Below are 25,251 nucleotides of genomic sequence, written 5' to 3'. Positions count from 1 at the left end.
TCTGCAGACATTGCCAGGTGTCCCTTGGAGGATAAAATTGCCCCACTGATACAGGTAATGATATTTAGTTTCCTTCCTCAGTTGGTTAATTTGAGGGTTAAGTCAGTTAATGTACATAAGGTGCCTAGACAAGTACCTGGCTGATAGTAAGCACTTGGTGCTGAGTCTCTTAAGCCTTAGATCCGTCCTAAGAGACAGTGAGATTACCCAGTTAACGGTTGAAGAAATTGAGGTACTTGTTTAGCCATTCTCTTTTGCTGTTTTTCCCTTTAAAAATTATTTTTGGTGTTAAAGTAACTATAAATGATACTTAGAACCAGATTAGAAATTACAATGTAGTTGGAATAAAAATTCAGAGTAATGGATGTTAGGGAAGAAGGAGAGTACACAGGGTTAGGAGAGAAGTGGGGTTGAAGAGGGGCGCATTATAGGCTTCAGCAGTAATTGTAATTTTTTTCTTTTTTAAAATAAAAAAGATTTGAAACTGATACAGCATGTACATTATTGAGATCTGATAATGCTTGTGGGCACACTAAAGTTCTGTTTTCTCTAAGTACTATCCATATGTTATTAAAAAAAACTTTTCAAATAGATAAAGTTATAAAACAAGTACTAAAATATTCGTTCTCACATTTGATTACATTTTCTCTCATCTAATGTTTGTAAAACTATTTGGAAATTAAAAGTGCTTGGTCAGATTTAGTATTTTGTACCTTGTACTTTTTAGTGTTTTTAAGAAATTGTTTTGGTAGACTTAGTTTTTATACCTAAGATATATTTTAAGATGTGTTTTAACTTTGTGAAAACATGGAACATTTTTGAAGTGTTTTAAAGTATGCTCTGTGAGAGAGTAAGTGTTTATTGTGTTATCACACTCTAAACTCAAAGCACAATACTTACATCTTCTTTGGTATGTTTATAAGACAAATTACCTGAAAAGTAATTTCCTCTAAAGATATTTAGGTTCTGTGGTAGTCTTTTTTTTTTTTTTTTAACGAGTAGTTACATTCTCTTGTTTTCTAAAATGAGCATTTATAACTAGGAAGCTAGAAAACTTTTAGACCATCTCCCCAATAAATACTCTAATAGGAGGTTTAAGGCTTAGAGGTTAGTTTGTTGTATTCCCACTTCTAAGAAGTTATAGTGACAGATTTGTAGTCACCTGAAGTAATTACATCTCTACAACTGGAAGAAGTGTTTGTTTATTTTAAAACTTAAGGATGCATATTTGCTTGGCATATTGGATGCATTTTACTTACTTATTGGTTACTACTTGTTTATTGGTTACACAGAGAATAGCACATTAAAGTTTTGACAGTATTTTTATGTACATTATTTCCTTTGGTATTCCCAGCAACTCTGTGAGGCAATTTTATATATTAGCTACATTTTACAAAGAAAGAAATTTGAAACTTAGATGAAATGACACACACATAAGGCTACCCAGCAAGTAAGTCATTTTGATTTTTAGGTTCATATTCCATTAGAACTCATTGTCTAATTCATATACTTAATGTTTTAATTTGACAGTTTTGTGTTCTATGTTATGTTTGTAAAACTTGTAGTAACCTAGATTTTAAAATAAAACTTGTAGAAGACCCAGAAATAGCATATGCCACATAGGCTAAATTAAAGTTAAAATGCATAATGCATTTTGCTTTTAATAGTATTTAGTGCATTTTAATTGAAATAAAATAGTTGTGTCAAGCTTATTCTTATGTTGTATCATCAGTCTGTTTGTATAGATATTGTTGTACATTGCTGAGTAACAAACCACCAGTTAAGTTAGTGACTTAAAATAACCATTTTATTAAATCTTATTATTTAATTCGCTGAAAATCCAGGAAGGATTCTGGGTAATATTTCTGCTCCATATTGCACTTAGTTGCTTCACTTGGTTATAATCAGTTGCTGGCTGGTCTGGTCTGGAAGGTCCAAGACAGCTTAACTCAAATTCCAGCCAGCTACCTTAGATAGGTTGTCTGGAAGACTGGGCTTAGGTGGACCCCTCTTCTCTATGTAGTCTCAGGACCTCTCCTTGTGGTAGTTAGGCTTTTCCCATGATAGCGTAGCACTCCAAGAGCATTTGTTTCATGAGAGAGGAAGTGGAAACTGATGTTTTTTAAGGCTTAAGCCAGGAAATTGGTACAGCGTGACTTCAGGCAAATTCTGTTGGCATGCGATCTCAGAGGTTCTTCCCCCTCAATTCAAGGGGGAAGGATATAAACCTCTCAACAGGAGGGGTAGCAAAGAGTTTGTGGCCATCTTTTATCTACCATAGATATCCAAAAGGTATCATGTTGTAGGTAACAAATCACTGCAACTGAAAAATTATATCATGATTATTTCTTTAATTTGGCGCCTGGCTTTTGGAAAATTCAGATTAATCCCAGTTTGACATAGGAAGTGATTTACTTCTTCATAGCTCATGGAATCTTAAAGTTGGCTAGGACTCAGGATATTTTAGGACTCAACCTAAACCTGAGATGTAACATATAGGATCTTGCCTATATGTGAGTTGGCTCTCATTGTTAGAAAGTGTGTGTTTTATGCCGAGTCCAGTTCCACCTCCTTATGGCTATTTTGGAATTGCACAGACTATTTACTGCTTCTTGTAAGTGACAACTCTTCAGATATTTGAAGAACTGTTGTGCTGTATTCTTTTCAGTTCCGTCATACATCTTACCTAGTTCCCCTATTTGTTCCTCGTTAATATAGTTTCCTAACATTTCTTTAACCTGGTCATTTATAGAGTTGCTCTGAATAGTTTCTGACCTCCTCCTACTCCTAAATTATACTCTCCTTTTCTAACTTCACAGTACTCTTCTTTATGCTCCTCTGCCTCTTCACATCTCTTTTCCTGTTTCATCTCTGGAATAAAATATCCTTTCTCAAATCTTTTTACCTTCCCCTTTAGTAGAGAGGGCAGCTTGGCTTTATGGTTCACAATTGTTAAAACAACTCTGTCATAAATAGAGCACAGTTTACAAGTCCCAAGAAGAGTGTCTCTATGTGTATTTTCTTATTCTCAAATTGAGCTATACTGTAAACTGGCTCACCTCTTTGCCGGGGATCCTTGAGATTCCTGTTTCATTCTTCATAGTTTCTACCATTGTCTTCCAAGTGTGAGATTCTAACTTTTAGGAGTTCCCAGTTGACTGATTCTAACTTTTAGGACTTTGCTCTTATGATCAAATCTAGCCCTCTTCAGTAAACACATGGTCTTGGAAGAACCTTTGCTAATAATATTCCAGTGTTTTTAACTTCCTTTTCATACTTTTTTAAGACATGGGTTTACAGAATTTTTTGTTGTTGTTGTTATGTAGGCATCCTGCTGTCTTTAATTCCTTTGACATAAAATATAAAACACTATTTGGGAAAGAGCTATTTTAATCATGCTTGATTTTAAAAATGAATTCCTTCTCAGATTATGGAAAATAATAGTCACTGTCTTTGTGTAAAACTTAGTTACTGAAACAAATGTCACATGTGCACAAAGGTTTTATGTGAAATAGTTAATCTGATACTTCCTGTTTTAAAAATAGTTTACTGAGACCCTCAAACCAGAACAAAGGAGAAAATAGTGCTTAATAACGTTGAGAAGAATTGAGTAAAGTCATTAAAAAAAGTCTCTACAAGTCAAAGATTAATATGCTGACTACTAATGCTTTGATGTTATTTTTTGTTAGGTGTGCTATCGAGTAGTAATGCAGCTCTGTGGACTTTGGGGTCACCCTGTTTTAGCAGTGAGAGTTTTATTTGAAATGAAAACTGCTAAGATAAAGCCCAATGCTATTACTTATGGCTATTATAATAAGGTAAGTAGGACTGGCATTAGGCAGTATATGCTGCTTATTAAGATTAATCATTTTTTGTACCTTTATTATGCAAGAAGCTTCTTTCAGGGGTATAATTATATATATATATATGTGTTTATGTATTTTTTTAAAAAGATTCAAATATTCCTAATAATCATTATTTTTACCTTTAGGTAGTTTTGGAGAGCCCGTGGCCTAGCAGTACCCGCAGTGGTATCTTCTTATGGACGAAGGTACGGAATGTGGTACGTGGCTTGGCACAGTTTAGGCAGCCGCTTAAAAATACCGTGCAAAAGTCACAGGTCTCCTCAATATCAGGTAATACATGTGATTGGAAAGATACTTTCTTGCTGAACCATAAGCTCTATAGGCATATGAATTTTTAATTATATGAGGCAGAAAAATTAAATGAAATTCTGGTTGGTGTTTTCATACACTATCTACAGAGTAGGTAAAGGTTGCCTTAGTCCAAAGTTATTTTTTCTCTCAGAAATTTAGAAAGTGTTCTGCAACTTTACCCGAATTGTGAGTCGCTTATGTTTAGTTTCAGAGATTACCAGCGCATGAGTATTTGAACTGCTGTTGTGCTTATCTTTAGCTCCTCAGAATGCCGCGGGTGGAAGTGATGGGGACACGGTGAGCCACGGTAGCGTGGATAGTTCTAATGATGCTAACAGTGGGGAGCACACAGTCTTCGTCAGAGACTTAATCAGGCTTGATTCCATTGATAATCACTCTAGCACAGGTACTAAAATCTGGATTTTACTAACCCTTCACTTACTCTCATGTTATCTCATTTTTTTTAAAACAGATTTTACCCTCCTCTCTCAAGTTGGTGCAATATGAGTACCTTAAAAATACCGTATATAAATAAGGGAAGAAAGTACCCCCTGATTGCAGATTACTTGTCGTTATTTCCTGTGGTGTAAATTAACTGCAGAGTGCTGTGCAGAATGCTCTCGAGCGGTGCTTCTTTGTTGTTGTTGATCATTAATGTGTGAACGTATATGATACAGTTGTTGGGAACTGTGAGCTGAGGAACTTGACTTTTAGTGACACAATTGCAAATCTTTATTTCATTAAGTGAAAAATATTTATTACAGATGTGAGATTATGAATATTATAGAGGGAAGAAAATAAGTCACACACCATGAGAAAAAAGTATTCTTTGCATAGTCATTAGTTTAAATGACACTTTCTAAAATCTGAGAAACTGCTGAAGCTACTTTTACATTCAAAGCTTGGGCCTAACCTCTGCCCTTTGGAGTTAGAAATAAGCATATTTAACGTAGCACATTGAGCAGATATGTGTGTGTTGCACATCCTTCTTCTTGTGTTTTTCTTTTTTTGTTGTTGTTGTTACTGTTAGTATCTCAAGCTTTTCTTTAAAAAGAATTCTAATTCCTGTGCTTCATCTGATGAACTTGTCTCAATGACTGAAGTTTCCTTTTCTCTGCTCTTTGTTGCTCTGCTTTTTGCTCTGTGCTGTTTCTTGGTGCTGCATTTGTCCTTGGCTGTCATGGTGTGGGGTGCAGACAGACATGTATGACGTGAAGCTATGGATACACGTGTGCATTAATCCTACCCTTGAATGTTAACCACTTCAGGTAATTTCCCATTTATTAGGTTAAATTTTGCTGATAATGCAAGGGTTGGGGACAGACCTTTTGTTGTATTTTAAGTATTGTTACAAATGGAAAACAATTTGAGTTTTCTTGGCTTTTTCTCCTTCAGATACGTGTAATCATGTATGTACTGCTGAAATATCCAGCTAACACTTTATAATCAATATGCAAAGCATATTTGTTACTCTATTTGAAAATATGCTCTGCCTTGCAACAGTTTTTTTTTTTTTTTTTAAAGAGTTCTTATATTGAGGGTGGTTTGTAGCATCATTGTGTCAGTTTTATGGGCATTAAAGATTTCAGTATTCTAGCTGTTGAGGTGGTTTTTGCTTGCTAAAACTGATCAGCTGAATTCTTGTGGTAAAAAGTACCCTCATAATTACAGAAACATGTATAAATTGGTGAAAGTCAATGTAAAGACATAAATTATAGTTCTTTTTGTAAATTAACTTTCAACATGTAGGAATTTTTATGAGACTTTCATTTTAAAACTACCTTATTTTATTTCCTCTTGTATTTTTTCCTAATGCTTATAGAATAAGTTGCTTTCATTAATGAAAAACCAAGAAAGTAATTTTGTGGTATGAAACCATTTCACCAGGAGTAATAATAATAATGGTAGTATTAATAGATAAACAGTATCTTGTCTCTCTAGATTTTTTAATTGTCTCCTTTAATGAAAAAAATGATCTCCTAGTAACACTGGGTAATTGTATGAAGATTCCAATAGATGGGGAAAAAACTTCGGATCCCTTTTTTTACATATTTTTTTTCAGTTGCATTTCAAATAACTGAAGCCCTGACTGAATTTACAATGAATATCTGTCTCTGTAGAATTTCTGGTGATGTCATTTGATACAGCCCAGGTGCTTAAGTTACTCTTTTCATTAAGGATTATCTCTTAGAATCTTTCTACTTGGTACCTGATACTGAATCATTTAGCTTGTTGTGGGGCATATCTGGGTTTAATCAGTTTACTCAGTTCCCAGTCTAGTGTCCCTTTCATAGCACTGTAATACTTTGAGGGGGCCAATTAAAAAACTAACTGAAAGTAGTCATTCTAAATAGCAGTATTTAAAAAATGGAATTCTTTTGTTATATGGCAAACCCAAAGTTTGAATGGCAGTTTAACAAGTAGTAGAAAGTGGAAGGCACTATATTTTTTGTTTTATGTGTTTTTCATTGACATCCTTTATAATGATCCTCTAGTAACTCGCCTTTGTTTCAGTTTTAAATGATAGAACATTAAGGGCAAAAAAGACTTTTAAGAAAACATTTTGAAATAATTTCAAACTTACAGAAATGCTTCAGAATGGTACAAAGAACTCTTGAAAGGTTTCATCTAGTTTCATTGACTTTTAGCTTGACACATTTGCTTTATCATTTTCTTTCTGTACACATACAAATTTTTTTCTATATTATGCGGCAGCAGGTTCCATAATGCATCTTGCCTTTGTACCTCTTAATGCTTCAGTGGTATTTGCTCTTACATAAGTGATAGACTACTTCAATCTGTGGTCTGTATTTTGGTTTTGTCCTGTGTGGCACTTTAACTCCCTTTCTTTAGTCTTTAACCTGGCATAGTTCCTCACCTTTTCTTTGTCTTTCATGACCTTGACCTTTTTGAAGAATAAGTCTAATTATTTTGTGGAATGCTCTCAAATTTGAATTTGTCTGATGTTTCCTTGTGATTAGATTAGGTTATGCATCCATGGCTCTGCTACAACAATGGTGCTATGTCCTTCTGAGATGGTAACATCCCAGAGGCACACAGTGTCTGTCTGCCCCTCACTGGTGATGTTTTGATCACCTGCTGTCAGTATTTGGTTTCTACTAGTTACTATTTATCCCCTTGCAGATAATAAGCTATCTGTGAGGAGACACTCTGAGACTCCGCAGTATCTTCTTTTAAATTTAGCATGCTTCTTGCCTAGACCAGTCTTTACTATGATGGTTGTAAGTAGTGATTTTGCCAACTCTGTCCTCTCCTCACGTGTATAAGATGGCATTCTTCTATTGTGTGTTATTCATCTTTTTGAGCACCTTCTTTCTTGCATAACAAAATGTTCCTGGCTCATTATTGTACCTTTTCTGCCTGAGCTCTGGAATCAGTCATTTCTTCAAACACCCCAGATTCCTGTTAATGGACAGTAGATTTTAGAAACCAAGATCTGGGCTCTAGGAATGCTTGCCGCCGCTAGAGTGTTATTGTTCTAGACTTTTTCAGCAGAAGTAGAAAATATGTATATTTATTTTAGAAATACCTGTAATTCCAAATCATCCCTACAGGTTTTTCTTTGCCTACCTTCATTTCATTCTTTAAAAATCTCTCTTATTCCGTAATAAGAATCTTGGCTTCCAACACCATTATATTTACTCATTTGCTGGGTCCTACAGTACACATAAAATAATTTTAGAATTGCTACACCGATTCCCCTGTGAGAAACAGACGTCCTAAGGAGTTAAGGATTTGACTGTTACCCTCAGACTTAAGGTATATACTTAAAATAATATGTTGAAGTTACTGGAATTAGTCCTTTCCTATCCTTTCAGTGTGGTTATGTTATTCATATATGGTTGATTTCATTTGTTTCTGTTTACACTCAATTTTAGTTACACCCCCACCTCCAGTTCTGTTGATTTAATTTTCTGAATATGTAGAAGTTGATACATTTCCAAAAATGAAAACAATTCAATAAGCCATATTTAGAAAAGTTTCCTCTCTCTTTATCCCATTCTGTTTTCCTCCGTCTCTGGTAGTTAACCAGTTTTATTATTTTCTAGTTTATTATTCTTGCATTTCCTTTTGCAAAAGTATGCAGATTTTTTTTAAATTCTTCTTCTTTTGTACACAAAAGGAGCATTCTATGGAAGTATTCCAAAAGAAACTTCCAAAATATTATATCCAAACCTATTAATTTACAGATGAGGAAATTAAGATTCAATGCTTCCAAGTGCATTATGATTTTTAGTCTTTGATGTTTCTGTTTCTACTGGCCTTTGCTTCTTGTTTTAAAATGTTTTGTGTGCTTCGTGAGCTTTCTTCTCTTCTTTTTCTATACGTTTAATTGTGTAGATTGGTGGAAAGTTCTTTGACGTTTTTATAGCTGGGTTATAAATACATGAAAGCATTTATATGTAAGCTTGCATTCTTTTTAACAGGTGGTCAGTCTGACCAAGGCTATGGGTCTAAGGATGAACTTATAAAAGATGATGCAGAAATTCATGTGCCTCAAGAACAAATATCAAGAGAAGCGATAACTAAAACAAAAGTGCAAACAGACGGTTAAGTACTGATATTTACTAGCTTTACTTTAAAAATACCTTAATTAAAAGTCTTATTTGATAATTTTGGTGATAATTTCTAGAAATGTAAGTTCTGGGCTTATTAGATATTATGTACTCTGTTATATGTGGTAGATTTTGGTAGTCTCTGAATTTTAGAATTTAATTAAGAGACTTTCAGAGATTCTGTAGGTGAGCCCTCAGTTTTGCAGGAAATAGCACCCCATTGGGGAATTCATTTGCTGGTGTGACATAACTGCTTTGTGACAGAACCAGGACCAAACTGTGAGTCATCGGACTTGTATTCCAGCGCCCCTTTTATTTTCAAATGCTCTTTCATTAGAGGTCCTTCAAATAACTAAGTGAATATTTTTCATTGGTAGGTTCCAATATAGGCTGTGTAGTTTTCCTTTTTTTTTTTTTTTAAGGGACTCATTGAGGTAGAAATGATTTGTAGTGATCATTTTACGGAAATATGGAGGAGTATTTTGGCTTCATGGTAATAAGATGTTCTTCCTATCCTCTTACACAAAAGTGCACTTTCTTTATGGAGGCCACTTACTTTATGCTCCAGAATTATGCAGACGCCAGCCCCTCTTCTACTTGACAAGTGATGAGAAGTATAATTGAAGGCAAAAGCCCTAATTTATTCACTCAAGAATGCTCTAGTTAGGATTATGAATGCTGAAATAAAATATTTATTTCAGTCAGTACTGGCAACATTTATGGTATAAAACAGAGCAGAATAAATCAGCAATAAAATAGTCATGTATGCATCCCCACTTGGAGGAAAAACCACACACAGTATATATCTCTATCTATCTATCTATATGTATATATAGGTATATTTTGGTTTCTGTTCAACAGTGGCAAAAATAGGAATGATAACGTCCAAATATTTTTTCCCAGAGGTGTGTGATGTCTCTGCTGTTGTGGCCAAACATTCACAACCTAGTGCAGAGGCACAGAGTCCCACTGAACCTCCTGCGTGGGGCAGCAGTATTGTGAAAGTTCCATCTGGTATATTTGACGTCAACGGCAGGAAAAGTAGCACTGGTGAGTCTTTACATACTACTCATTAAATATGTAAAATAGGCTTCTGTAGGTAGCCGTGTATCTTTAATTACATTAAATTGCTGACTTAATTGTAATGAATATGCTGAAGAGCCAGAAGTAAGCTGAATCCTAGAAACAGGCTAAAGAAAAAATTAAAATAGTTATTTAAAGATATTTAATTGTTAAAAAGAAGAATATTAAGTATGTTTAGTTGTTATGTGGAATACCTTTTCTTGGGGCAGTGCCTGTTCTCCGGTCGATCCCTCTTTCTCACGGTTGATAATGAGAGGATTGCAGGGCAGCCCTCCTGTACCCATCCAGGACAGAGAGGCAGTGCTGTGACCACACAATCGGGGGCTTCTTTGTGGCAGGGTTATTCTTGTGACTGAAGGGAAATGGAAGAAAAAGATTCACGTCACTACGTTCTACGCAAAAAATACTAATGGATCATTTAATTTTGGCCCAATTATTATAAGTACCCTGAACCACTTTTTATTTGTGATGAAGTATTTGTAATGAATAACTCGGTTGTGTGTGACTCCCATGCTTTCAGTTATGTTGTAGGCCTCCCAAGTACCCTTAAGGCATAAATCTGAGTATATGATTTTAAAAGACAATGAAGTTGGTCCTTTGTTAGTAGTAGCTGCAGTTACGTTCCCTGAAGTCCCTGTCTTGTCTGTAAGTGCTTATTCCTATAGTCTTTTTTTTTCTTGTTTTTGGTAGTTATGTTACCAAATCCAGTTCTTTTGCGGGAGGGTGGGAGGTAGTTTGCTCAAGAGGTGGAGCCAAAGTTTCTTTGAAAAAATAATTGATATATATGTTCTGTATCCTGTTTTCCCAACCTATTGATAGGTTAAAAAGAAAAAAAGGAAAGAATGAAAAGGAGAAGGACAGAGTTTTCTTCATCAGGGTTTAGACTCTCAGAATGTTGAAATGGACATGGTCTGGGGACTGGTGTGTTTCCTTCCCATTTTATTCATTTTATTTCCATGTTACATCTTGATATAGGAAGATTTATTCTATTAAGAAAGGAGGAGGTGGTAATGGGTCTTTTACTGATATATCAAACAGTTTTATTTTAAAATTGAATAAAATGTGTCACTAAATTTCTGGAAACAATATGAGAACCAGTCAATTTGCAAAGATCTTTTTCTCAAGTATGGGTAGAAGTTTTCAAAGCAGGTACAAACTTTGGAGCTATAAAATCCACTAATTTAAATCCTGAAAGCTTTAAGACTATCTCTAAATGCTTATCATTCTGTTTAGTTGGAATGATTGTGATTACTAGTAGATACCAATTTGGAGTATTAAAAAGAAGCTTGAAATCAGTTTGGAAGATTGAAAAAAGACGGCTTTCTCCCCAAAACTCCTAGGTTATTAGGCTTTTTTTAAAAACAAATGAGAATCCTAAATATGATTGGTTAGACTTAAGTTCTGATATTGATGCAAATAGGAAACAGCTTTTGGTCTTGGCTTGGTGGAAAAAATTACGTTGTAGCAAAGAGTTAAAGACTGCCTGCATCCCCCAAAGCCAGGAGAGGTTCCTACAGCATAATTTTTGTTACTCTTGATTAAACAGGATTGACCTCTGAGGGCTGGGATCATGTCCATTTTATTCTCCATTGTATTCCTAGCACCTCGCATAGTGAATGCTAGTAGATGTTCAAATACTTGTTGAAGAAATGAATGTGTCTTAAAAAGTTTTGGCTACTCAGATTTTATCAGGCTTCTTGGGATTTGCCAATTCTAAGCACTCCATTCTAGATTCTTTTACTTTGGGGCAGTTATTTTACTTTGGAGAAGTAAGGCTTTGGCTATAGCAAATGTTTAATTTCTCCATGATTATGAATTTGCTTTATGCAGGGTAGATTCTGGTAAATACTTGTTGAATTAAATCTATGAAACCTGAGATCAAAGAGATTATTTCTTTTTTAAATTTACTGTTTAACACAGAATATCTCTCTTAAATTGAATATAAAACCCTTAAAATGTAAGACATGTTTGTAGATGTATATTTATTGATAAATGTGATATCTTTTAGTGAGCAGTACAAGTATATACAGCATATATTGAATGATCTTTTCTTAAAATGTGTGTATATATGCATAGACAATGAAAGGCAGATTGTACATTAAAATGTTACCTCTGAGAGGCAGAGTTGGAGTTTTTTGGTACTTTTTTTGAATATCATGTAAACTTTCTGAATCTTTTTTGAGTATATGTCACTTTTGAAAATTAGAAAATAAACAGTTTTATAAAAGTTACATCAGAAAATAGAGATTTATTTTTAATATACTTTCTCTTTTTAGGTAGTACCTCTAATGTGCTGTTTTCTACTCAAGATCCAACTGAAGATGTAGTCTTTAGTGAAATTACCAGTCTGAAGAAGAATGGTGATAGAGGAGAAAAAAGACAAAAGCATTTTCCAGAGAGAAGTTGTAGTTTCAGTTCTGAAAGTCGAGCAGGAATGTTGCTTAAGAAGAGCAGTTTGGATTTGAATTCAAGTGAAGTGGCTATGATGATGGGAGCAGATGCCAAGATTCTCACAGCAGCACTGACGAGTCCTAAGGCTTCTCCGCCTCATGCTGCAAGAATGCATAGCTTTGAGAGTGCTGGCTGTCATCTGGCTGACACTAGGACCTGTGTGTCTGAAAGCAGTCGGGATTCTGAGCACAGATCTTCAACGGTATTAGAGATGCTTGAGGAAAGCCAAGAGCTCATAGAACCTGTGGTTGATGAAAATGTAGCTAAAACTTCTGTGACAGACGATACGTATGACGGCCTACAACATGATGGCAGTCAGTCCAGAGACTTGAAAGCAGGATCCAAAGATCTAGTAAACAAGAGAAGTAGTTTATATGGTGTTGCTAAAGCTGTTGAGAGGGAAGATGTGGAAACTGGACTAGATCCTTTGTCGCTTTTAGCCACTGAATGTATAGGAGAAAAAACTCCTGATTCAGAAGATAAGTTGTTTTCTCCAGTTATTGCACGTAATCTGGCTGATGAAATCAAAAGCTATATGAATCTAAAGAGCCCCCTGGGTAGCAAGTCTTCAAGCATGGAGTTACATGGAGAGGGAAACAGAGAGCCTGGCACTACCACTGCACTGATTCACCCTTTGGAGAGGAGATCAAGCCTCCCTTTAGATCATGGTCCACCAGCACAGGAAAGTCCTGAAAGTGAAAAAAGCTCCCCTGCAGTGTCTAGGTCTAAAACTTTCACTGGTCGTTTCAAGCCGCAGACTCCCTCTCGAGGTCATAAGGAACGTTCAACTTCTTTATCCGCACTGGTCCGTTCTTCACCACATGGTTCCTTGGGTTCTGTGGTAAATTCTTTGTCAGGGTTGAAGCTGGACAATATACTCTCAGGGCCCAAGATGGATGTGCTAAAATCTGGTATGAAACAAGCAGCAACAGTAGCCAGTAAGATGTGGGTAGCTGTAGCGTCTGCCTACAACTACTCCGATGACGAGGTAAGAATGTTTTATGTGTGTCATCTGTCTGCCACTGGATTGTTTAGAGTATTTTTTATATATAAATTATTACTTAGAGTTTTCTGGTAACTCTTACATTTTAAAATGTTACACATATCCTGTTTTTCTTGAAACGACGAACATGAATATAAATTTAAGGAAATTAATGATGAAATAGAATATCAGGACCACTTTATAATTCTATAGATCAATCTAAACTAACATGTTTAGTCTATTTCTTTGAAAGAACTAATGATTAATGTTTGAATTAATAGTTATGCCATGTTATAGTTGGCATAGCCCTTCACTTTAGAAGTAACTTTCTCCTGTGTTATCTCTTTAATATATGTGAAATCATCCTACAGCTTAACTGATAGATTTCATACTGGATAACAAAAACTGGTGTTTTTTTTTTTGATTGAAGTACTATTGGTTTACAGTGTTGTGTTAGTTTCAAGTACAGTATAGTGATTTAGTTTTTTGCAGATTATATTCCATTATAAATTATTACAGAATATTGGGTATAATTCCCTGTGCTATACAGTAAATCCCTGTTGCTTATCTATTTTCTGTATAGTAGTTTGTATCTGTTGATCCCATGGCCCTAATTTGTCCCTCTCCCCCTCTTTGGTAACTGTAAGTTTGTTTCCTATTTCTCTGAGTATGTTTTTGTTTTGTATATGCATTTATTTGTTTTATTTTTTAGATTACACATATGAATGATATTATATAGCATTTGTCTTTCTCTGTCTGACTGACTTGACTTAGCATAATATTCTCTAGGTCCATCCATGTTGCTGCAAATGGCAAAGTTTATTCTTTTTATGGCTGAGTAATATTCCTGTGTGCGTGTGTTGGGGTTAGTAGTGGTATATCACATCTTCTTATGCCAATTGTCTGTTGATGAGCACTTGGGTTACTTCCATGTCTTGGCTGTTGTAAATAGTGTTACTGTGAACATTGGGGTGCATATATCTATTCAAATTAGTGTTTTGAGTGGGATTGCTGGATCATATATGGTAAGTATTTTCAACTTTTTAAGGAACCTCCTTACTATTATCCATAGTGGCTGTACCAATTTACATTTCCACCAACAGTGTACTAGGGTTCCCTTTTCTTCACATCCTCTCCAACATTTGCTATTTGATGATAGCCATTCTGACAGGTGTGAGGTGACACCTCATTGTGTTTTTTGTTTGTTTGGTTTGGGGTTTTTTGTTTATTTTATGAGGGGGAGGTAATTAGGTTTATTTATTTATTTATATTTGGAGGAGCTACTGGGGATCGAATCTCATGCATGCTAAGCGTGCATTCTACCACCGAGCTCTACCGTTAAAGGAATTTAATTCAGGAAAGGGTAGAGTGAATATATTTTCATTGGAAAAGTATTATTTATGTATGTGGGATTTTATTCTCTTTAATTAAAGGAGGAAACGAATAGAGATTACAGCTTCCCAGCAGGCCTTGAAGACCATCTTTTGGGGGAGAATATATCACCTAACACAAGCATCTCAGGGTTGGTCCCCAGTGAACTTACCCAGAGCAACACAAGCCTTGGCAGTAGCAGCAGCAGTGGAGATGCGGGAAAACTGCATTACTCACCAGGTAAGGGGAAGGATTGTCCTTTCTTCTAGTTTATATGTCCATACTTTTTCCTTCCTGCACCACACACACAGTAAGCCCCATTTGTTGAGATGGTCTAATAGATTTTTAATATACCCACACCACACTATCACTGTTATTTTATGTGATCTACAAGTCACCTACTGAGTTTATTTTTAGCTGTCTATGTTTGTGGATTCTATCATTAGTTGTTGAACTTCAGTGTGTAACAAAATCACTTGGAAATTTTGTTTAAAAATATATACAAATATTTAAGTCCTAGGCTAAAACTTTTGAGACAGAATCTGTGGGATGGGACCTTAAGAATATACTTTTGACCAACTCTCTAGATGAATTAGATGTTTACCACAATGTGAGAGTCCCTAGGCTGTACAACTGAAATTTCCTAGTTGTGTGTTAACTTTTTAAATTGTAATTTTATTCATTTTCTCCAACTTTCTATTATGAAAAATTTCAAATGTCCTGAAAAGTTGAAAGAATCATATAGTGTACATTCATATATTCTTCACCTAGTTTTAGTTAACTATTGTTAACTTTCTCTCTGTGTACATTTCTATACTAAGCCATTTGAAAAATGCAGGCTTCATAATACTTCTCTCTAAATAAGCATTTCTGAAGAATAAGGGTATTTTCATACATAATGTGTTATGATGTTTACTTCTCTCTAGGTGAACTTCCATTTCCAAGAGGCATAAAAGGGCAGGACTTTGAAAAGTCAGACCATGGGTCTTCTCAAAACACCAGCATGTCTAGCATCTATCAGAACTGTGCAATGGAGGTAAAAGTTCTGTATTCCACCCATGATAAAGTGGCTGGAAACATTTATATTTCAGAGTGTCATGTAACAGAAATATACAGTATCTTTGTGGACAGAATAGTAAAATAAGTCATTTTGCTGAATTTGTTTGATAGCTTATGTAAGCAAGGCAATAAACTGGTAGGTTTACCTATAAAGTAATTCAGCTGTTATTTCCAAATTTATAAACAAAATAAATAAAATTCTGTGTTCGTCTTGGGAAGATGGCGGATTTTCACCGTGGAGGAGCTCAGCGTATGCACGTTCTGTTCTTAGGTGCTGATGTCAAGTTGTTCACAGTGCAGGGCTTGTGGAGCTTTAGTTTATGATGAAGAAATTATGGCTGGATGGACAGCAGATGACTCAAACTTGAATACCACCTGTCCCTTCTGTAAAAGCAACTTTTTGCCTCTTCTCAATATAGAATTTAAAGACTTGAGAGGCTCTGCAAGGTTAGTATTGTAAAAGCTCCCTTAAGAGGTAAGTGCCCCCTCCTGGGCATGACTCCTGGGGGAAGAGTGAAGTAGTCATGGTATGCTCCAGGTGTTCCTTTCCTGGCCCCTTCACTTTCACTATTTGAGTAGAAAATACTAGTAATGTAGGAGGCTGCTTTTCCACTTTATTTAATAAATGATTACCAGTTGTAGTTAATTCTTAGAGCTAAGCTTTATAGATTATATTTTTTATATAGGTTATATAATTACTATAAATTATTATAGATAATTCAGAACTCTAGTGTTAGTCATTATTTTAATCTTTCTGCCTCAGTGACCTTAATTATGTCTTTTGAAAGCCTCCCTCCCCCCCCCAAGAAAAAGGGGTCTTCAACTCTTATTACTTGTTGCCCTTTTATGTGATGCTCTCTACAGTGAAATGACCAGCTTTGTTCTTTCTTCTCAGTATTGCTTTGGCTCTTTGGGGTCTTCAGTGGTTCCAAATAAATTTTTTGTTCTATTTGTGTGAAAAATGTCCTTGGGATTTTGATAGTTTTACTGGTTGTAGATTGAAGAGGTGAGACAAAGTAGCTTTGCTACCTGCTCCATTTTGCTGACATCAGTCCCCCCTTTGCCAATTTTTGTATTGTTTTCTTTTTCTTGTTGATCTTTGTCTTGAATATTCTTGGTATGAATTCTTTAAAGAGAAATTAATTTTGATGTTATCATTCATTAATTTTCCACCTTATGATTTGTGCTTTTGGAATCCTGTTTTAAAGTTGTGTCCCATCTGCAGGACATGAAAATTTTCTCTTGAACGTTGTTCTGTTAGCTTTATATTTTACCAGTTTTATTTAGGTCTTTAATCCATCTCACCTTTGCATATGATGATAGAGATCCAGCTTTATTTTTCTTCATATAATGAGCCAGTTTTTCATCCTTTCATTGATATGGAGTGTCAGCCTTTATCGTATATCAAGTTTCTGTATATACCTTGCTCTGGTTCTGTATTCTGTTCTTTTTGTCAATACTGTATCATTTTTATTCCTTTGTTTTTATATTATATCTGATTGGTAGGGTAAGTTCCCCCTTGTGGAATTTTTTTTCTTATAGTTGCTTATTTTTTAATATAAAACTTTAGAGTAACTGACTTCTTAAAAAAATTTGCCTGGAGTTTTCATGGAATCAAATTAGATTTATAGATTAATTTGGGGAAAATGGATGTTTTCAATATAAATTCTTCTATCAGTGAGCATAGTATATATCTCCATTTTTTAGATCTTCTTTTATGTCTTTTGTTAAGAATTTTTAATTATTCTCCATAAGGTTTGTACTTTTTTGTTGAGTTAATTATATTCCTTAAGCTATTGTGGGAAAGAGCTTATTTTATATTTTCAAATTGGATATAAAGGAGCATTATTGATTTTCCACCCCATTATGTCATTATGGAAAATTTCAAACTTAAGGCCAAGTTTAAAGATTTTTTCTTTTACAGTAACACCCAAATATTCCATCCCTACATTCTACAGTAATGTTTTTCTCTGCTTGCTTTATCACCCATCTGTCCCTTCATCCACCTACCAATCCGTCCTATATTTTTATTCATTTAAAATAAAATGTAGACATTTAATACACTTTCCCCCCGTAGACTTCAGCATTCATATCATTAGCTGGAGTTAAGTATTTACAGGTTTTTTCTTTCATGTTAAATGTACATCCAGTAAAATGTACAAATCTTAAATGGACTATTTGAAGAGTGAATTCATACCTTTGTGCAAACCAAACCCTTATCAAGATACAGAACATTACTATTACCTCAGGAAGTTCTCTTAATGTCCCTTGCAAGGGCCAGCCCTCACCCCATCCCCACCCAGAAGGAGAGGGAGAGAAATGAGATGAAAGTAAAATAAAGAATAGAGGGGAGTGGAAATGACTAGAGACAAAAACAGAGATTTATAAGGGTGAAAAGGGCATTATAAACAATTACAGGTTAATACATATTAAAATGCTGGGATTTTTTAACTAAGAAAATTAGTGAAATATTTTGCTTTCCATCTTCCTTCATAGCTTTATCTTTAGAGTTTCTCAAAAGCTGAAGGGACCTTATATTGGACTGTAATGACCTTCTCTAGGTCTCTTCATTTGTAAAGTTTTGGATGAGAGAATGAGAGCAGGAGTGTGTGTGTTTGAAATGGACAGTATTTCTGTGGATTTGTATAACTTATTGTTGGCTGTTTTACCATAGAATGATTGTAAATATGATGAAATTTAGAGGCTTCTAGGGCTTTTAAAGGCTTTTTTTTTTTTTTTGGACTGATCCATATTTAGCTTTTTTATGAAACCAAGTACCTCTGGTGGCAGTTTACAGAGTGGCAGCATTCCATTGACAAGTGCACCTTTGGAACAGAAACCCATATCCAGTTCAGCAGAACCTGACTTGATCAGCTTTATGGAGTTCCCAAAACATAACCAGACCATAACTGAAGAAACAAGCTCTTCAGTTGAATCAAGGTACCAGAGGGTATAGAGAACCCTTCATAATAAATTGTACCCTTGTGAAAACTTAAAGGTGACCTGGCTTATATAGGCATACGTTTTGACATTTTCAAAATTTTAACCTTAAATTGTTACTACCATATATTATTTAAATATCTAATGACTGAATCTGATGATAAACCATTTTAAAACCTATGTGTAATGTTTTACAGTGGTCTTTTACAAAATGAACTTGTCAACAGTAAAAAAGTATTCTCCCCTTTATTGTAGTCATTGCCAGTTTCCAGACATATTTTCTTTACTATGAAGTATACTTTTTACTCTTAAATATTGAATCAAACATTTTTTGAGAGCCTGTTGTATCCTAAACATTATGCTGAACAGTAAAAAATTAAAATACATAAAATCTGCCTTCTGGCCTTAGGTGGATCATGGCCTGGTAGAGATTAGATACTTTTCAATGAACTCACATTACATATTTGAATGTATTATACATACTTCTAGGTGATTTTGTTTAATAAAGATGAAATAATGTTTTAACAGAACAACTGAATGGGCATGTAATCTTTTTAAAATAGTACCTATTATCAGGGGAGGGTATAGCTCAAGTGGTAGAGCACATATTTAGCATGCACAAGGTCCTGGGTTCAATCCCCAGTTCCTCCATTAAAATAAATAAATAAATCTAATTACCTCCCCCTCAAAAAAACACCAAAAATTTAAAAAATAATTTTAAAAAATAGTACCTGTTATCTACCATATATGCTCTTCCCTCCCTTCACCAGAGTCATTCACTGCATCCCGTTATTCTGACCAGTCTCACAAAAATGCCTGAAGAAATTTTAATTTTTCTACAGTGGTGCTGATTCTTCTCAGATATATTCAGTAGAATTCATTGTAGAAAATACTCTTAACTCTACAGATTGATTGTTTCACACAATCTAAACACAGCATCTCTTCATTTTTTTTAAGTGATGAAATAATGAAAACCAGTGGAGATGTCCAAAGTATGAAAATTTCACCTGTACCTAATAGTTTATCAAAACGAAATGTATCTTTGACTCGAAGTCACAGTGTTGGAGGTCCCTTACAAAATATGGACTTTTCCCAGCGACCATCTCGTGGCATTTCAACAGTTAGTCTTCCGAACAGTCTGCAGGAAGTCTTGGTATGTAACGAGGTTATATTTATACTGTGTGTTCATTTAAGTGTTTATGAAAACAGCACATAATTCTTCTGTAGTAGGTTTATTTTACTCATGTGAAAAGTGACAATTAAAAGTTCTTTGTATGTTTATAAAATTTTTTTAAAACTTCAAATATATAAAAAAAAATAAGAGTATGAGTCCCTTTGACCCATCATATAGCTTCAGTAATTTTTAACTTACGACCATTCATATTTCTTGTATACCCTCATTCACTTGTTTCTTACATCTGTTTGAAGCCAATTTCAAACCACATACATTCCATTTATAAATATCTCAGTATTTATCTCTAAAAGATGACTCATAAAAATACAATGCTATTATCAGGGCCCCCAAAATAACAAATAATGGTAAATTATTCAGTCTTTGTTCAAATTTCTGATTGTCTCAAAAATGTCAAGTATGTGTATGTTTAGTGGTTTGATAAATCAGGATCAAATAAGGTCCACGCTTTGTAATTGGTTGATGTGGTTTTTTTGTCTTTTTAAATCTGTAGACACTTTTTTTTCATTGCAGTTTGTTGATTATAACCCCATAAATTGGTAATTGCAGCTAGAAGCTTGATCAGATTCAGGGGTTTTTTTGTTCCATCTTGCTCGTTGGTTTATTTTTGTAGGACAGCTTCATCAGTGCTGGTATGTCCCTGCAGTAGGAGGCATGAACTATCTTTGTGATGTTAGTAGCTAGTAATGCCTCAGGTTATCCATATAGAGCTATAAAATGATGATAGTCTAATTGTGTCATCTTCTTTATTATATGGAATACATCTATAAAGAGAAACTTCCCCCATGTCTTCTGTCTGGTTTTCCAAAGATGCACTTTATATTGGAAAGGCAAGATAAATGTTTGATATATTTTTCCTTTTATTTACCAATTTTCAAAGTAACAAGTTGAGTTCCTAGCATTCTCCAAGGTGATCAGTTATCTGAAGCAGTAGCATGTCTTTATGAGCTCACTGACTTAAACAGTTATGTCTACATCTACTGCTGTTGTTGGCCTAGTGGAAGCTTATATTACTCCATCTGTGCTCAGCTAGAAGTTTCTGCAGGTTGGTGCCTTAGCCCTTTCGACACAACTTTAGTACCCTTTCTGTAATTTTTTTTTAAAGCTTCCTTGCTTTCTTCTAAGATGTTTCATGCTCATGTTATATATTTCTTTCTCTAAACCTAGAATCAGCTATTTCTTTAAGAAACCTTGGTTCCTTTTAGAGGGAAACAGTATTTGGAGACCTCAATCTGGGCGCTATGGATACTCATTAATCAGTTGGTCATTAACATTTTATTCTATAATATACACAACTTACAAAATCTAGGTTGGGTATGTTTTTCATTCATTGTTTCATTTCATTTATAGAGTTGCTCTTTAACTACATTATAGTTTTTGTTGCAATCAAATGTAAAAACAAGTTAGATATAACACAAAAAAGTGGCTCATCTGTTAAGAGTTCTGGGAGGAAAATAAAGTCCCATATTTTTTGGCATCATAAAACATCAGAAATGCAAATAGTTCTTTAAAAATTGAAAAGGAAAAATCAATCATACATAGGCTATTGCTCTTAATGTGATAAACTCATGTTTAAAATAGGGTCTAGTATATGGATTAATAATTTTCATTTGTAATCATTTAACTTAAGGATATTTATGATTAAGTATTTTTTGTTTTTGTAGATTTTCATCAGGGTGTTCTACTGCATGTAGCAATGGCCCTGAAATAGCTGAATTTGAAAGAATAGAGAAGCATAATTTCATGGATACCTACTCTGAAACATATGTAATTAAACAGATAGTATTCACTTTTTTATATTTTTATTTTTTTAAGGATCCTTTAGGAAAAAGACCCAATCCTACCCCTGTTTCTGTGCCCTACTTGAGTCCTCTAGTGCTTCGTAAAGAACTTGAGTCTTTGCTAGAAAATGAAGGCGATCAGGTGATCCACACGGCCTCTTTCATCAATCAACATCCAATCATTTTCTGGAACCTTGTTTGGTACTTCAGACGTTTGGACCTCCCTAGTAACTTGCCAGGACTTATCCTCACATCTGAACATTGTAATGGAGGTGTACAGGTAGGATACCAACTTCTGTACTTAACACTACATTGGTGGTTGGTTAGGATGAGGCTTGATTTCAGGTAACAGGAAGTAAAGAATAATGGCTTAACAAGTCATAGGTTATTTCTGACTTAAAAATTTAGATAGGTGGTCCAGAGATGGTATAGATATTAGGGACTTGAGATCCTTCTTTTTGCTCAGCAGTGCATGACCTTTATTTCCAAGCTTTACACCTGCTACAGGATAACTGACTACCTCCAAGCTATCACGTCCACATTCCAGCCAGCAGTTAAGAAGAAAAATGGATGGTGAAGAGTATGTCCTCTTTCTTTAGGGACAGTTCCTGGAGATGCACATAATCTTTCCATATGTGTCTGTTTGGCCTGAACTTACTTAGATGATCATGTCTAATTGCAAGGATAGCTAGAGAAGGTAGCATTTATTCTGAATTACAATATTCCCAGCTGAAATTCTCACTTTAAAGGACTCATATTAGCCATATTTTTCAGATGACATAATCAAAAGTTAGACAGGCTATTTTGGCTAGGTCACATACATAATAAGTGATGGGGGGCCAAGATCAGTTTGGTTCTGTGACTCTGAAGCTCCTCCTCTCCTTGAGCTGGGATCCCTGATTCCACTGGAGACAGTAAGCTTCTCATTTTATGACACTGAATATTGAGATACCACAACACCCTAAACATACACCAGAGGCACAACGTAATCTTTTCATGTGGCTGCTGTGCTGGTTACCAAGTTGTCATTCAGTCCTTGAGAGTCAGAATGAGAAACATGCACCTCAAATAACATTCATAATCAGATATAAGTAGAAATTAAAATGTTTGCTCAGAACTTTAGGTTCAGTCTTGAAAGAACTAAATTGTTTTTATAATCAAGCTTTGCTAGGCTCACTGGTATTATTATGCTTGGGGTACTAATACTTTCTGTTGATCTTTTTTAGCTTCCTCTGTCATCCCTGTCCCAGGATAGCAAACTCGTGTATATTCAGCTGTTGTGGGATAATATCAACCTTCACCAGGAACCAGGAGAACCTCTGTATGTCTCATGGAGGAATTTTAGTAAGTAGAATACTGTTAAAGACAAAAGACTCAAACTGAAAACAACTCAAATATCCATCCACACGGGAATGTATAAGTAAATGATGGCACAGTCCACCCACACAGTAGAATACTATTTAGCAACAAAGAAGAATGGACTAATGGAGGAAAAATAGAATTAAGGAGATCAGAAATTATTTTGCTTTATTTTTAAATCTTTCATTTTTCATATCTCTAAGATTTTTTCCATTTTAGTTCAAATTTATTTGCTGCTGCACTGACCCATTTATCAGGTCTCCAGCTGAGTTGAAGTTTTTTTGTGTGATTTTGGTGATTTATCTGTCAAATACCAATTTGGTTAGGTGTTTGGAGAGTAAATTCTGTATAGTGAGTGTCTTGGTATAGATCATAATTTCAATGGTATGGATACTAGTCTCAAAGATTCTGGCTTTATTTTTAGTCTTATATTTAGAACATATTTTTGTAAGGGTTTAAAGTATTATCTGGTATTTAGAAGCCCTGTGAATCAACAACCCAGCAGGTAAGTGAGCAAACTATGTCAATAGGCAGTTCATGGAAGAAACATTAAAATGCACATACAAACTGTTCTTGCTAGGGCTGCCATAACAGAACACCACAGAATGGGTGGCTTAAACAACTATTTTTTTTATTTCTCATGGTTCTAGAAACTAGAAGTCAAAGCTGAAGGTGCTGGCAGTTTTGGTTTTTCTTGAGTCCTCGTTCCTTGGCTTGCAGATGCCTTTTACCCGAGCATGCCTACGCCTCCCTGGTGTCCTCTTTTCTTCTAAGGACACCAGTCACATATTATTAGGGCCTCCACCCTCATGACCTCATTAACCTTAATTACCTTTATGGACTCTACCTCCAAATAAAACCACATTTAGGGTTAGAGCTTCAACATATGGATTTGGGCACACATAATTCAGTCCATAACACAAACATAAGAGAAAAAGTTCAATCTGATTATCATTTAGTGAAATAGAGCTTTGTTTTTTGAGAAAGGAAAATGTAAACTTAGATACATCAATATGGCAAAAAGTTTTAATAATTAACACAGTATTGTTGAGGATATGAAGGAAAAAAACATTTTGATATATACTGTTAAAAGTATAAAATGATAGAATTCTGGAGAACAGTACGAGGTAGGGGTACGTTCTAAGAGAAGGGCAATTGTTTCCAGCCCCAGCTCCAGAGCAATGGCTGAGAATTTTGCCCAGGGGAGAGGCAGGTTCTAAGAGCAGAGAGCTCTGAAATTCTCCGCAAAGGAAATGACTTTATTTGGAACGGACTGTGGAGAAGTGCAAGCCTGAGAGCACTCTTGCAAAGATACAAAAACCGAAGCCATACAGGAAAACTAAAAATCTGTATCGCTTATGAATAGAGATAAAGATCCTCAGCAAAATACTAACAAACCAAACCCTACAATAAAGAAAAGGGATTGTACACGGTGACCAAGTGCTGTTTATCCCAGGCATGCAGTGTTGGCTTAGCATTTGAAAATAAATTAGTGTAATACTTTATGATCATCTCAAGAGGCACAAAGGATCAGTCTTAATCTGTTTGGGCTGCTGTAACAAAAAACTGGGTAGCTTAATAAAAGGTTTTTAATTTATAAAATTTTTGTCACAGTTCTAGAGACTGAAAGCCCAAGACCAGGGTGCCAGTTGAGGGCCCCATGTGGGTTGCAGACTTCTCATATCACCACATGGCAGAAGGGGTGAGGGATCTTTCTGATGCCCCCCCCCCCCCTTAAGGGCACTAATCCATTCATGAGGACTCTGCTTTCATGATCTCATCACCCCTAAAGGCCTCATCTCCCAACACCATCACATTGGGCATTCATTTTCAACTTACAAATTTGGGGGAGACACAAACATTTAGACTGTGGCAGGATATGAATAGACAGTTCTCCAGAGATGCACAAATGGCCAAAAGCAAATGAAAGGATGCTCAATATCACTAGAAATCAGACATGCAAGTCAAAACCACATAGAGATACCACTTCAACTAGATTGGCTGTAGTCAAAAGGACACATACTAACAAGTAGTAGTGAAGATATAGAGAAATTGGAACCCTTGTGCACTGCTGATTGGAATCAAAAAGTTTCACAATTCCTCAAGATGGTAAAGAGTTACCATATGACACAGCAGCTGCACTCCTAGGTATATGCCCGAGAAATGAAGACCTACATCCACATAAAACTTGGTACACTGTTTTCAGCAGCTTTCTTAATATCCAAACAGTGGAAAAAATTTAATGCCCATACAATGGAATATTATTTGGCAATAAAAATTAGTGAATACTGATACATAC

At 35.2% G+C, this 25,251-nt stretch overlaps 1 protein-coding gene across 3 annotated transcripts in view; it reads left to right on the top strand.

Moving 5' to 3' along the window:
- DENND4C (DENN domain containing 4C) overlaps positions 1–25,251 on the top strand; it is a 94,693-nt gene that overhangs the window by 63,711 nt on the left and 5,731 nt on the right. The window contains exons 18-30 of one of the 3 annotated variants that reach the window (XM_072959343.1): positions 3,690–3,818; positions 3,992–4,136; positions 4,417–4,563; positions 8,606–8,728; positions 9,638–9,784; positions 12,094–13,256; positions 14,684–14,861; positions 15,548–15,657; positions 15,952–16,127; positions 18,471–18,620; positions 19,578–19,773; positions 21,628–21,873; positions 22,820–22,937. In XM_072959343.1, coding sequence (XP_072815444.1) covers positions 3,690–3,818; positions 3,992–4,136; positions 4,417–4,563; positions 8,606–8,728; positions 9,638–9,784; positions 12,094–13,256; positions 14,684–14,861; positions 15,548–15,657; positions 15,952–16,127; positions 18,471–18,620; positions 19,578–19,773; positions 21,628–21,873; positions 22,820–22,937 — 3,028 coding nt within the window. Of the gene's footprint in view, positions 1–3,689; positions 3,819–3,991; positions 4,137–4,416; positions 4,564–8,605; positions 8,729–9,637; positions 9,785–12,093; positions 13,257–14,683; positions 14,862–15,547; positions 15,658–15,951; positions 16,128–18,437; positions 18,621–19,577; positions 19,774–21,627; positions 21,874–22,819; positions 22,938–25,251 lie in introns of all 3 variants that reach the window. The other 2 variants (XM_072959345.1, XM_072959344.1) reach the window with 2 other exon arrangements.

The sequence above is a fragment of the Vicugna pacos genome, chromosome 4 (assembly GCF_048564905.1).
Source record: "Vicugna pacos chromosome 4, VicPac4, whole genome shotgun sequence".
Lineage (NCBI taxonomy): Eukaryota > Metazoa > Chordata > Mammalia > Artiodactyla > Camelidae > Vicugna > Vicugna pacos.
The sequence above is the reverse complement of the archived record's forward strand: the minus strand, read 5'-3'. Positions and strand labels throughout refer to the sequence as shown.